Source organism: Puma concolor, chromosome A3 (assembly GCF_028749965.1).
Source record: "Puma concolor isolate L17-30 chromosome A3, mPumCon1.1.hap2, whole genome shotgun sequence".
Taxonomy (NCBI): Eukaryota; Metazoa; Chordata; class Mammalia; order Carnivora; family Felidae; genus Puma; species Puma concolor.
In genome coordinates this window covers 8784380-8797912 of record NC_141669.1, presented here as the reverse complement: position 1 = coordinate 8797912, position 13533 = coordinate 8784380, and the positions used below count along the sequence as shown (strand labels likewise).

The 13533-nt window shown below is 52.8% G+C and overlaps 1 protein-coding gene across 1 annotated transcript; it reads left to right on the top strand.

The window, feature by feature from the left end:
• The first annotated feature begins 4453 nt into the window (after window positions 1-4453).
• On the top strand, window positions 4454-12436 carry NTSR2 (neurotensin receptor 2). The gene is given in 8 exon segments (XM_025927460.2): window positions 4454-4863; window positions 4865-4914; window positions 4917-5044; window positions 8759-8878; window positions 8880-9009; window positions 11120-11210; window positions 12183-12348; window positions 12350-12436. Coding segments are annotated over 8 exon segments (1182 nt in total).
• Window positions 12437-13533: the final 1097 nt, after the last annotated feature.

Sequence of the window (13533 nt, the reverse complement as noted above, 5' to 3'; positions counted from 1 at the left end):
CGTGGGCCTAAGCTTCCAACTCCTCTGGGGGAAGACCAGGGAGCACGATTTCTGGATGGCACGGGAAGGGTATGTTCAGTTTCGCAGAAACCGCCCAACTGTCTTCCAAAGTGGTCGCAGCATTCCGCACGCCCACCAGCCGTGAGCCAGAGCTCTTGCTACTCCGCGTCCCCGCCAGCGTCAGGCGTTGTCGGCCTGAGACGAAACCGAGAGTCTGATGCTCAACTGACTGAGCCACCCAGGCGCCCTGGCCCACCCCCTTTTTTTTAATATTTATTTAGTTTTCACACACACACACACACACACACACACACACACACACACACACAGAGTGCAGCAGGGGTGGGGCAGAGAGAGAGGGAGACACAGATTCTGAAGCAGGCTCCAGGCCCTGAGCTGTCAGCACAGAGCCCAACGCGGGGCTCGAACTCATGGACCTCAAGATCATGACCTGAGCTACACTCAAGACGCTTAGCCGACTGAGCCACTTAGGCGCCCCAGCCGGCCCATTTTTTCATCAAGTTGTTGCTTTTGTTATAGTTGAGTTTAAAGAGTTCTCTGTGTATTTTGGGTAACAGCCCTTTATCATGTGCATACACTAGATCCATCAAGGTCCCAGTAGAAAACAGACTGGACACTCGAGCTGGGACCTTCAAGAGGCCTATTAAAGAGACTGTGAACAGGATATGGGCAGAGTTGCAGAAGACCCACAGGGGGTGGTGACGAGACCAGCACCAGCCAGAGGAGGGGCCAAGGCCAGCCTGGGCTGGGGGGAAAGGAGAGGGGACAGCGGCCTAAGCCCAGCTGCAGGAGGCAGGGCATCAGCCCCCACAGGTGTCCACATCCTAATCCCCGGAACCTGTAACTATGTTACATCCTGGAGGTCACATTACACCTTCTGCCACATCACACGGCAAGGGGAGGGCTGCGGTGCAGTCAGGGTTGCTGGTTGGCTGGGCTTAAAATGGGGAGGCTGTTCCGGATTATCTCCAAACAACCACCTGAATAGTTGCCCCAGGCCCCTCTTCTCCTTCTTGGCCACTGCAGAGCTTGGAGCATGCCTGACGCCCCTGCCTGTCCCCGCGGTCTCTGTCCTTGCTGTGTGCATCCAGGTGGGCCCGATACAATCACAGGGTCTTTAAAAGAAGAAGCGGGGGCAGAAGATAGGCAGAAAGGACAACATGGGAGAGATGTGTGGCATGACTTTGCTGACTTTGAAAAGGAGACCACAACTGAATGACGCTGACAGCCTGCAGAACCTGGAAGGCAAGGACACAGGGTCCCCGCTAGGGCTTCCAGAAGGCACGTACCCTGCCAGCACCTTGACATTAGCCCCACCACACCTGTACCGGACTTCTGCTCTAGTGCAGCGGAAGGTAATGAATCCGCATCGCCTGAAGCCGCTACGTTGCCTGTCATTTGTTATAGCAGACATGGAAGACGAGTGCACTAGGTAGCTGGAAAGGTCCCCCTTCAGGACCTTTGGTTGAGGGCGCCAAGGGTGTCATCCAGTGCATGGTAATCCAACAGGAAGGAAAGGAGAGGAACAAATACCTTCAACTCTCTCCTCCCACTTTCTCATTGTCCACCACTGGCTGGACCCAAGTGGAGGCCGGAGAGCTCAGAGCAGAGAAGAATGAATAACAGATATAGAAAGGCAGATCTGAGAGGAAGATCTGGGGTGTGTGTGTGTGTGTGTGTGTGTGTGTGTGTGTGTGTGTGCATATACGTGCGCGCACACACACCTGCCTACCTGTCCCTCTGTCCCTATCTCTCTCTGTCACACACACACACATCCTACCATGACTCAATGCTGACTCAAAGGCATTAACTCTTTTTTTTCAAGGTTCGAGTAGCCAATCATCTCTCCAGGTCACTGGTTGGCGTTGGGATCAAAAGCTGCATAAAGATTGGAAGCTGTGTTAGCACAACAAAGTACCAAAACGGGGGAGGGGGGGGCTTAAGCAATAGAAATTCAGTGTCTCACAGTTCTGGAGGCTGGAAGTCCAAGATCAAGGTGCCAGCCGGTCTCGCCCCTGCTGCGAACTCTCTTCCTGGCTGGCAGACAGTTTCCTTCTCACCATGTCCTCAGATGGCAGAGAGAGGAGCTCTCTGTTGCCTCCCCTCCCCGTAGAAGGACGCTAGTCCTGTGGGATCAGGGCTCCACCCTTCTGACCTCATTCAACCCTAATTACTTCCTTACTCCTAATATAGCCGCATGAGAGCTTAGGGCTGCAGCATATGAATTGGCAGAAGGGGGGCCGTGCACAAAGCAGTCCATAGCAGAAGCCCTTTTGAGGGTGTCTTGTATGTAACGGGCAAGAAGTTCAAGAACCTGGGCGCCCAAAGCAAGCAAAGGGCCAGGAAGCCTTGTTACTACTTTACATGATTGACCAGACGGCCCCAAACCGTATCTCTCCATCTCGGCATCCCTGGGCTCAGAACTGCTGCTTTTCCGCAATGTCCACAACTTCCATTCCACACGCCTGGCGGCACCCTCTAACACTGAGTGGTTCTGAGTTATTTGCTGCATGATTCGCGGTGGAGTGATTGAGCCTGGTCTGTGGTTAAACACGAGAGCCAAGATTTTGATTCCAATGTAGACGGTGGAGCGTATCAGGGATCAGTCTTCCAACAGACTGAAACCAGTCCTAACGCAAGGGGCGTTTTGTTTTTATTCAGAGGCAAAAATCAGGTTCATGTGGGTATGAAGGAAGCAAGTTCTAGGCCCAGAGCATCCATACATAGACATACTCTCTGAAAAGAGTTTCAGGTTAGGGGAATCAACGAATGAGATTTACAAGCAGAGACCCCAGTGAAGACAGAAATTGCGAGCCCTCTATACTGGCCACAGGGGGAACCCACGGGGTGGGTCACCCGGGCGGATTCTTCCTCACTTCCACATTAAATGCATTTTGCAGTCCACCTCTGACCTGGCGGGAGAGTCTCATCCCTAGAAGAAGACACCGAGGGAAGTCTCCTGTTTCTACATGACAGAGGATGCTTACCTAGGACTGTCCTAAAAAGGCAACAATACCTCCTTCACATCTTTGACACCCCTTCCCGGGAAACGGACTCACTCCCACCAGCACGCAAGCGAAAAACCAGAAGCTGCCTCTTTTGTCTTTGAGCTTTCCTACCACGTAAGAGTTAAAGGTTTAACGCTCACAAGTGAAAGCGTGCGGACTCCAGTCCTGAAGACTCCTAGCTGCTCGGTGCTCTCACACAAAGGAGCACGAGACTGATGGCTTGCCTGAGACATACAGCTAGTGAGTGGCAGAGCCGAGACTCATATCCGTGACTCCTGATCCCAAGCGCCTTGTCCTCTCCGCTATTCCAGCCCAGACCTTGGGAGCCTGAGTACTTGGAGAATTCCTCCAAAGGGGAGCAGGAACTGGCCTTTTCCAGATCCTACCGGCCTTATTGCACTACACAAAACCCAGGAAAGAATTAAAAATTAATACAGATTTTTTGCTCAAAGAAAAGCTGTCTAAAACTCGTATGTACGGAATCCTTGCTGTAGACTGAATTGCATCCCCCGCCCAAATCCATTTGTTGAAGCTTTAGCCCACAATGTGACCACATGATTATGTAACTGGAAAGATAAAACTGTCACTGAGCCATAACAATTTTAGCAAAGACAGAAACATCAGGAGACCTGGGTTTGGCTCCAGCAAGCATCAGGGGTTCTAAGTGTGAGCTAAGTAAGGGCCTTTTCAAGTTCTGGCACTTACAAGGGTTAAGGAGAGAGACTCATGAAAGGTTTGCAAACACGGTAACACACTTCTTTTCACTTCCTCCCCACTCTACGGGAATGACATGCTAAAGGGCTGGGAAAGCCTGATACCCCAAGGACGCATCTAACAGTGACAAAGGGATTGCTGAAGGATATTAGTGCGCCGTTCAGACGGCCCTTTAGCCAGAAGAGTAACAGCTGTAAAAGTTCTGGCAAGTCCTTGGCCACCCGTCTCCGGAGCTGCACACACAGCAGCAGCACAGCAAGCGGGCCTAGGTGAGTGGTACCGCAGGATGCCTATTTACTGCTACGGGTTCGGAGCCCTCGCACAGACCGGCTTGTCTAATCCTCACAGAGATTCTGCAGTGTAGATAATATATTTTAAATGCAGAAATGGGTTGAGCAGGTTTAAAAAAAACACAAAACTTGCCCCAAGTCACCCATCCGGTAAGTGGGGCCCAACCCCTCCGTATCACCTTCCACCCAGCACAGGGCTCCCTGGGTTGAACGGAGCGGAGAAATGTAAACGCACCGAATGGGCTCACGCTCACTGTCCGGTCCGGTCCGGTCCGGTGTTGGCTCAGGGACGCCCTTGGCGGGGGCTGGTCCTCCCATTCCGGAGGTTCCGGGAGAACAGGAGGCGTTCGCTCTCCTCCCTGGGCAGCTGGCCCGGTCTTGGCGCAGGGAGAGGGAGGGAGCGCTGGCCACGGGGGAGGAATGGAGAGCAGCAGCCCGAGTCCTAGCCCCGGCCCTGCGCTGGGCCTGGACGCCCGGCTGGGTGTGGACACGCGCCTCTGGGCCAAGGTGCTGTTCGCCGCTCTCTGCTCGCTCATCTTGGCGCTGGGCGCGGCGGGCAGTGCGCTGTCCGTGCGCGTGGTGCTGAAGGGGCGCGCCGGGCACCCCGGGCGCCTGCGCTACCACGTATTCAGCCTGGCGCTCTCGGCGCTGCCGCTGTGGCCGGTGGGTGTGCCCGTGGAGCTCTTCAACTTCGTGTCGTTCCACTACCCCTGGGTGTTCGGCGACCCGGGCGACGGCGCTTACTACTTCGTGCGCGAGCCGTGCGCCTACGCCACGGTGCTCAGCGTAGGTGGCCCGAGCGCCAAGCGCTGCCTGGCCGTGCGCCAGCCGGCTGCTGTCGCCGCGCCGCACCCGCCGTCTGCTGTCGCTCTTCTGGGCCGCCACGCCCTGCCCATGGCAGTCATCACCCGGCAGAAGCACGAGCTGGAGAAGGCTGGCGGGGAGCCGGAGCCCGCTTCGCGCGTGTGCACGGTGCTGGTGAGCCGCGCCACGCTCCAGGTCTGCATTCAGGTAAGGGGGAGGCAGGCTCGGGGGCCTGTGTTTTCACTTCTGATACTCGCGATCTCCGCAGAAATTTGGGTCGCATTTCCCATTTTACAGAGGACTTGGGGAGAGGCTTGGCAGAGATGAAGCATTAAGAGAAGCCCAGATTAGAATTCAAAACTTAATCCTGAAAGTCTACACTCTTCCCAGTGTTACAAAAGTGGGGACCAAACATTACTGGGTATGAGAATTACAGGGTAGGGAGGGGGAGGGCTCTCAAAATATAGATTGCATAACCCAGCCTTTTTTGTATCATCAAAACTAGCCATTTTCAGTCCCATTACAGAATATCCAACTTAATGGGATTTTGTGGAGATATAAAAGAGAGGCCTGAAGATTCAGTATTAATGAAGGATTTCAGAAGAAATACATAGATTACTTGCAGCCTTAACGAGAATTTGGAAAAATATAAAGTTAAACCTGATTAGAAAACATTCCACTCGCTTCAGAAGACGCTTACTGTGGTCACCACGGAGAATTACTCAGAGCTGACAGGGTAGGATCCCTCGTTTTTAAAAATCCACTTCCTGTATCAGACATTTCTGCAGGTTTTCCAATCTGGACCTGATGCTAAAGGAGACAAAACCAAAAACACACCGGCAAGCAGGATGGGAATGATACTAATGGGAGTGATCACGCAGGGGCTCCAGACAGCAGTCAGGAGGAGGGACCCCACTGACAACAGTGGGAGCTGCTCCTTCTGCCACATCAGGTGGGCCACTGGTGACCTGAGACCGCATCAGTCCAGCCCACACACCGCCTGCCGCCATGCTGGCCCAAGCACATCACAGCCACGGAGCAGCATGTGTAGGGCACCCGTCTACCTCTCAGCAACCTTCACACAGGCTCTGAGCTCCAGCGGAATGATCTGGCTGAATAGTCAGAGCACTGCAGCCCCTCCCTTAGACCTGACTCTGTAGCTGCCTGCTGCACCCTGTTGTGGCCGTGGCAATGAACAAGCAACTACGTGCTCAAAAGGCCTGGTAGCCAAGTTCCGCCAGTTTTCACAGACTAAGGCAGTAGCTTCCAGGCTGTACCTATCTTGGAACTGGGCTCGGGGAGGGGGAAGCGCCACGCATGGTCTGTGTTGTGAATATGTCGCTTGCATAGCTTACTTTATGTGCTGCAGGCCGACCAAGGCAGTAGAAACTGAAATCCGCCAGAGGCAAGCTTTTGACGTTCTACTGGTGAATTCCTTCAGCCTAACAGCATTATGCAACAAATGGTGTATTTAAAAAATGTTTAACTTGAGACACACAGTCTATGTTAACACAACAAAATAACCGAGCTCAAATTAGGATTATTTTGGTCCACCTTCCTTTTTAGTGTCTTGTCATTCATCGTCCATGTTAATCAGCGGGTTGTTTTTCTGTTTTGTTTTGTTTTTGACTAAGAAAATGTCTCATCGTTATTGAAAGTACAAAAAACTGTACAGTTTTTCCAGAAATATTTCAAAACTCCCCAAGATTAATAACTAACGCATGAATATATTTTTACCTTCCACTTCTGTCTTGTCTAGGATTAAAGTGACAATTTGATAGTAAGTATGATGCTGTTGATAAAATGCTGCTTGGTTCTACAACAAACTCAAAACTATGCCCCACGTAGTGTTTTATTTTCCTCTTGGTGCTGATTTGTGAGCGTCCATCAAGAAAAAAGCATGAATGATGGACTCCTTAAAGAGGTACAGCACCCAACCCAGATATTTCGTACTGATTTTAAAGCACTATTAAAATGCTCAGGTTTTTAAAAATGCTGACACAGAACCAATAAGGGAAAACTCTATAGTACATGTACTTTGTAGATTTTTTTTTTTAAGTTTATTTTGAGAGAGAGAGAGAGAACCATCAAGGAAGGGACAGAGGTCCTTAATCAGGCTCTGTGCTGACAGCAGAGACTCCGATGTGGGGCTCGAACTCAACAAACCGTGAGATCATGACCTGAGCCAAAGTCGGACGCGTAACCGACTGAGCCACCCAGGCGCGCTATAATACAAATATTTTGGATGTTAAAACATTAAAACATTTAAAAAGCAGGGTATCATATAATAAACTTGTTCATAAGTCAAAAATTACCAAATAAAAAAACAAGGCTTGTTGCGTAAAACAGCTGTCCCCTTACCACCCCTGCACACTTCGGTCTATATTCTTTTGTTGAGGGGCAGCTGCCCTGCACGCTCACCTCTTGCTGCCCCTTCCTACACATTTCTAAAGAACGCGCCTGCTTGATTTCACAGTTTGCACATTTTGTCCAGTGTCTTCTAGCGGGAGAAAGAAAAAGAGCGTCCCGCCCTCTGACTTTCCCATCCCTACTCTCCACGCCGTGCACCCACACGCACCCCCTACCCCTCCTCCGGTGTTAATTCCATCAGGGTATAAAGTCAGTCTTGTGCCCTGTACTTACACAGTGACTATGTTAAAACATTCTTCACAGATGAACCATGTCAGGACATTTGTATTGCGTTTCCTTTCCAATATTACCTCTGCTTCCTTGCTGTTAATAATGGTCTGTTTTCAGGGATGCCCGGGTGACTCGGTCGGTTGAGCAACCGACACAATTTCGGCTCAGGGTACGATCGCGTGGTTGTGAGATCGAGGCCTGCATCGGGCTCTGTGCTGAGTGTAGAGCCTGCTTGGAATTCTCTCTCCTTCTCCCTCTGCCCCTCCCCTGCTCACTCTCTCCTAAATTAATTAATTAATTAATTAATTAATTAATTAATATTTAATGTTTTTTAATTTGCTTGGCTCCTGTGCATCTGTCTCTCATGCATTCTTAACTTCTCTACCAGAAGTATAAATACGGTTTCAGTGTATTCAGAGCCATCCAGTCAATGACCAGTTCATCTTTCAGTCTCCCCGGGGAGCCCCCTCTTCCACTCCAGCGTCACCGGATGCACAGCCAACATCTTCATCTTACGTCACTCTGCTCTCCCAGCAGACACCCTCTTTCTGGACCCGGGTCTCCCCCTTTACTGGTGTACAACCTTATTTTGGCGGAACATACGCTCTTGTAACCTCCTGTGACCTGAGAGAAGGCCCACAGAAGAAGGTGAAAAATTGAGAATTTCCACGTCTGGAAACGTTCTGGATTATCCTCACATTTGCCGTAAGAGGGCCGGGCACGGAATTCTAGACAGAAGCCGCTTTTCCTCTCAAATTGTAAAGCATCGCTCCACTATATTCTAGCTTCTACTGTTGCCTTAGAGAAATCTAATGCCATTCTGTGCCCTTCCTTTTCATGTGCCCTGTTTTATCCCTTTGGTGGCTTTCAAGGTCTTTATCCACAGAGTGTTAGAAGTCCTAAGAACGTGCCTCGATGGGGGCTTATTTTTATCCATTTTTTCCGAGCTCCCAGGCAGCCTTTCAGTCTGGAAGCTTCTGTACCTCACTTTTGGAAAAAACTTTCTTCAAAGTGGCTTATTTAAAAAAATGATTTCCTCCCTTCTGTTTTCTTTCTAGAACCACGATTACTTAGGTAAGTGTCCTAAGCTAATCCCAAATGTTGTCTCTCCCTTTATTGCTGTCTCATCTTTCTGAGAATTTTCTCAACTTCATTTTATAACCCGGCTGTCACCCCCCGCCCCCTCCTGCTGCTGCAGATTCCTGGGCCTTGGGCACAGCCTGAGGACCACAGCATCACAGGGCCTTGGGGCCGTCATAAGCCTTGGAATTACCTTTGCAGGTGAACGTGCTGGTGTCTTTCGTGCTCCCCTTGGCGTTAACTGCCTTCCTGAACGGGGTCAGTGTGAGCCACTTGGTGGCCCTCGGCTCCCAGGTGCCGTCCCTTTCTGCCCCCGGCAGCCCCGTCCCCCAACCACGTGGAGCTAATGAGCGAGGAGAGGAGGAAGCTCCCCCTGGAGGGCCACACCAGCCTGGTGAGACACAAGGACGCCAGCCGGCTCCTCAGCCTCCAGCATAGCGTCCAGGGTCTCAGTTAAGTACTTGGTGACACCACTACGAGAAGAAGGGATGGGGCTCCAGGCTGCCCCCACTGATCCCTGGCCAAGTGACCTTGAGCAAGTTACCACCTCTCTCCAGCCCCAGGGGATCGTGTGGTCGCCAACAGGCTTCTATAAGGTTTGGTGGTATGATTACGGGGTAGAACGAGAATTCCATACACGAAACCCTCATCTGCTCCAGGGAGTAATACATAGAGACAAGTGAATACCTGCTTACATTTCAGGGAGCCTGGCCTATGGATGGATGCAAGGAGCAGCTGTAGTCAGGGACCCGTAGCCCCAGCATTGAGGGCTTAGACCGGCTGGGTCCCCCACCCAGTTCCCCACCAGCTCCCCGCTTTTCCTGCAACATTGATTGTTGGCTGGTTTTCCTAAGAATCTGGGTAAACTGGGCCTTGTAGGGGAGACAGTAAGAGGCACAAGAAAGCCGAGGTCTCTCCAAACACCTGCGGTAATGCAGGCACTCACTAAGGTCTCGGAACATGGAATAAGAGATCAGGTCTCTGCTCCCGTCAACCCACAGCGTTGGACGTAGGACAGAAACGTAAGAGCTAAATGTCATATGGTGTGACAGGAAGAGAGGGAGCACGTGACGGTGCTGGACTTTCTTCCATAGACAACAGGCAGTCATTGAGAGTCAACGCCCAAGAATGCAGGGAGATTTGCTTTTGAGATGTTCTACCCAGAAATCTTTGGCGTGTGGGTTACGCAGTGCTTCTCAAACTTGTGTGTGCTTAAGAACAGCGTGAACATAGGGGAAGGGAAGGGAAAATAAAATAAAAGGAGAGAGGGAGGCAAACCATAAGAGACCCTTACATACAAGGGGACAAACTGAGGGCTGCTGGAGGGGAGGTGGGGGGATGGGCTAAGTGAGCGATGGGCATTAAGGAGGGCACTTGTTGGGATGAGCGCTGGGTGTCATATCTAAGTCACGAATCACTAAATTCTACCGAAACCCTTATTACACTGGATGTTAACTTGGATTTAAGTTGTTTTTAAAAGTGAGCAAGTGGGGCGCCTGGGTGGCGTAGTCGGTTAAGCGTCCGACTTCAGCCAGGTCACGATCTCGCGGTCCGGGAGTTCGAGCCCCGCATCAGGCTCTGGGCTGATGGCTCGGAGCCTGGAGCCTGTTTCCGATTCTGTGTCTCCCTCTCTCTCTGCCCCTCCCCCGTTCATGCTCTGTCTCTCTCTGTCCCAAAAATAAAAATAAAAAACGTTGAAAAAAATTTAAAATAAAAGTGAGCAAGAAACCCAAAAACTAACAAATGAACAAAACAGTATGGGGAGCTATAAAACACAGGCTGCTCGGACCCAACCCGGAGATTCTGATTCGGTTGCTCGGGGTAGGCCCGAGACTCTGTATTTCTACCAGGCTCCCAGTTGACGTCGCTATCCTGGTCCAGAGGCCACACCGGACAACAGAATGGATTTGCCAGTCACGGCAGGTGTAAAGGAGGGGATGGAAGGGGTAGACGGTTAGCGACAAAGGGACCAAGTGGGAGACTGCCATCATAGTCCAGGGGAGGGGAGCTAGGAGCCTCTGGAGTGGGGTAGTAGAGGTGAGAACAGAGGAATCAAGACATCCTAAAGAAGAGCTTTTTAATAGATTGGCCCTAGGGGGTAATGGAAAAATGAGAAGACTCTCTGGCTTACGGCTTGAGTGGTAGATGGCTGGTGGGGCCATCAGTCAATCAGAAAAAGGAACAGAAGAGGCTTGATGAGGCAGAAGGACATTTAAGTTATCTATGCAGTTAGACGATCAGGTGGGAATAGCTATCCCGGAGTTAAAAGCATATTCCAGTGGCCAGGAGGGGGTTATAGAGGTTGTAGAAGTTTCTAGAAGCTTGTCAGTGTGCAGGTGGGAGTTAAAGTGGATATTCACCCAGACATCGGGGTAACCTCAGGTTTGCCTACAGATCGAGAGAGGAGGGTGTCAGATAGCCTCACAGTTCCCTTCCGACCCTTGGACTCCAGGAACGAGTTCTAGGGAAATGCTCTTGTAAGCTTGGCATCCTCCTCCCTAGAGACGGCAGAACTGAGTACGTTTGCTCTCTGTCGCTCCGTTCCTCCCCGCTGTTGTGCAGGAGCCATTGTGGCCGTGTATGTCACCTGCTGGATGCCGTCTCACATCCGCAGGCTCATGTACCGCTACGTCTCCAACGATGGGTGGACTGGGTTGGTGCAGCGGAGGGGCCCCAGCACGTAGGGAAGGGGCCACTGGGCTGCTCCTGGGACTTTCTATGCTCTCTGCAGGGATTCCCAGTCGCTGAGCCCTCTGGAACTCTGGCCTCCACTCAAGCTGGTCCTGTCCAGTCCGTGCCTTCAAATTCTCTGAGCTGGGGGTAGGGAACAAGGCGTTATCTAGCAATTTCAAGGCCACGCGAGTGAGAGATCTTAGTGGTGATCAGGGCTACGGGCATCCTGACCACAGGATAGAGCCGCCCACAGGCTGGGGCAGGGGGAGGGCTGTGCTATGGCAAGGAGAGGGGCGGAAGCCTCAGAGCCGTGAGTCGAGGCGCTAACTAGGACCCCCTGGACAGAGACCAGACCACGTAGGCCCTTTGTGACACAACTGGAAAAGAGGAGAGAACCCACTGTCTTCCTTGGGGAATTCACCGTGTGCCTGATCGCAAGAGGAAGGCAAACATCCAAGAGAAGAGAGGCCCGTGTAGCCTCCAAGGAAACAGCCGTGTCGACAGGTGCCTCTTCTCGAGATCTCCTTGCGCCCCTCGCACACACGCGCACGTGCAAGGCCCTTCCCGCTTCAGAGACTCTCCGTGACAAGGTGCATGGCTTCACTGCTCAGTGAAGCCACGTCTCGTGGACCACACCCAGCTGCGTGAGGCTCCCAGTGTCTCAGTGGGCAAGACAGTGGCCCCCGTCCGCCAGCAGGGGAAACTTTCGCTGGTGCAGGGGCCTGGGAACAGCGCACGGGGAGCAGGGACTCAGAGGCTGGGTGGAGCGCATCCGCCAGGGGCAGCTGGTGTGGATGGGACAGTTGCTGAGGTCACACGGTGCTTCCCAAGAGCAGAAACCGGGCCCTCCTCACCTGGCCCTTTGGAGGAGAGGCGCGGTCTCCAGGAGAAAGGGGTAGACGCCGTGAGGAGGCGCAGGCCGTCTGACACACCTTCTGGGATTCTCTGCCAGCACACTCTACGACTACCTGGTGACAGACACCCTCTTCTACGTCAGTTCAGCGGTGACCCCTGTCCTGAACAACGCTGTGTCGTCCTCCTTCAGAAAACTCTTCCTGGAAGCCCTGGGCTCCCTGTGTCGAGAAGGCCACCCCCGTGGAACCCTGCCCCCCCGGGGAGCCCCGGAGCCCCACGGCTGCAGGCTCTAGGGATCCCTCAGACGCCCCGCGCTGGATGCAAGAGAAGAACGGGCAAAGCGGACCGTGACTGACTGCGCAGTCGCCTGGCATTCAGACAAGCAATTCGCTCACAGATAGTTCCAGCTCTGCCGTCAGGTGCAGACTCACCTGGACCCCCAGCCCCCACCCCCCCACTTCCCAGCTGTGTAACCGCGGGCGAGTTGCTCACGCCCTGAGCCTCGGTCTTCCCCTCTGCGCGATGGAGATGAACAGGACCCAGCTCTTAGAGGCGTTCGGAGACCGAAGCGTTCAGCACGGTGCCTACCGCGTGATAAAAAACCAATTTTCGCTGCCATCGTTGTTGTTGCCGTTACCATTGCTGTTTCTCCCTCTCCTGTGGCTTACGCTCTTCGGCCGTGGGCTCAGCTGCCCCAAGAATTTCCACAAATGACAGTGCTCCGGGAGTTACTGCGCTGTCACGAGACTGCAGTCGCACTGTCCAGTCTTGCCCAGCAAGGGAGCAGCTGTTTGCACCAGGAATAGGGATCCGGGAGCTGCGGGAGGCAGGGGGGCACCAGCTCCCCTCTCCTGGCCTCTGGCCTGTGTGGCTGCCTCCAGGCGGCCCGTGGGAGGACAGATGTGCGACCGGCCTGGAAGCGGCAGGGTCCTGCAGTGCCGTTTCTGGGGGCATCCTGGTGGCTCCGTTGGTTAAGCGTCCGACTTCCGCTCAGGTCACGATCTCACGGCTCATGAGTTCGAGCCCTGCGTCTGGCTCTGCGCTGACAGCTCGAAGCCTGGAGCCTGCTTCCGACCCCGTGTCTTCCTCTCCCTCCCCCTCTCTGCCCCTCCCCTGCTAGCACGCACACACTCTCTCTCTCAGAAACGAAGTTAAAAAAAAAAAAACCCAAAAAACGAAATGCAACTTCTGGAATACTGTAAATACTCTCATTCCCACTGCCATCTTACACACGGGGAAACAGAAGCAGAGAGAAGAAAGGTACTGCGGCCACTACCTGGTAACCGGGAACGGAACCCCAGGCTTGGGACCGGGCAGCCGACGCTCATCAGAGTCCCATGCTGCTTCCGGAGAAATCTGATGGCCAGAGAGGAACAGAAAGAAACTAAAGGCTCAGCATTAAAGAACTGAGTGAATCGTGATCATCCACTCAGTCCACCCAAATCCTA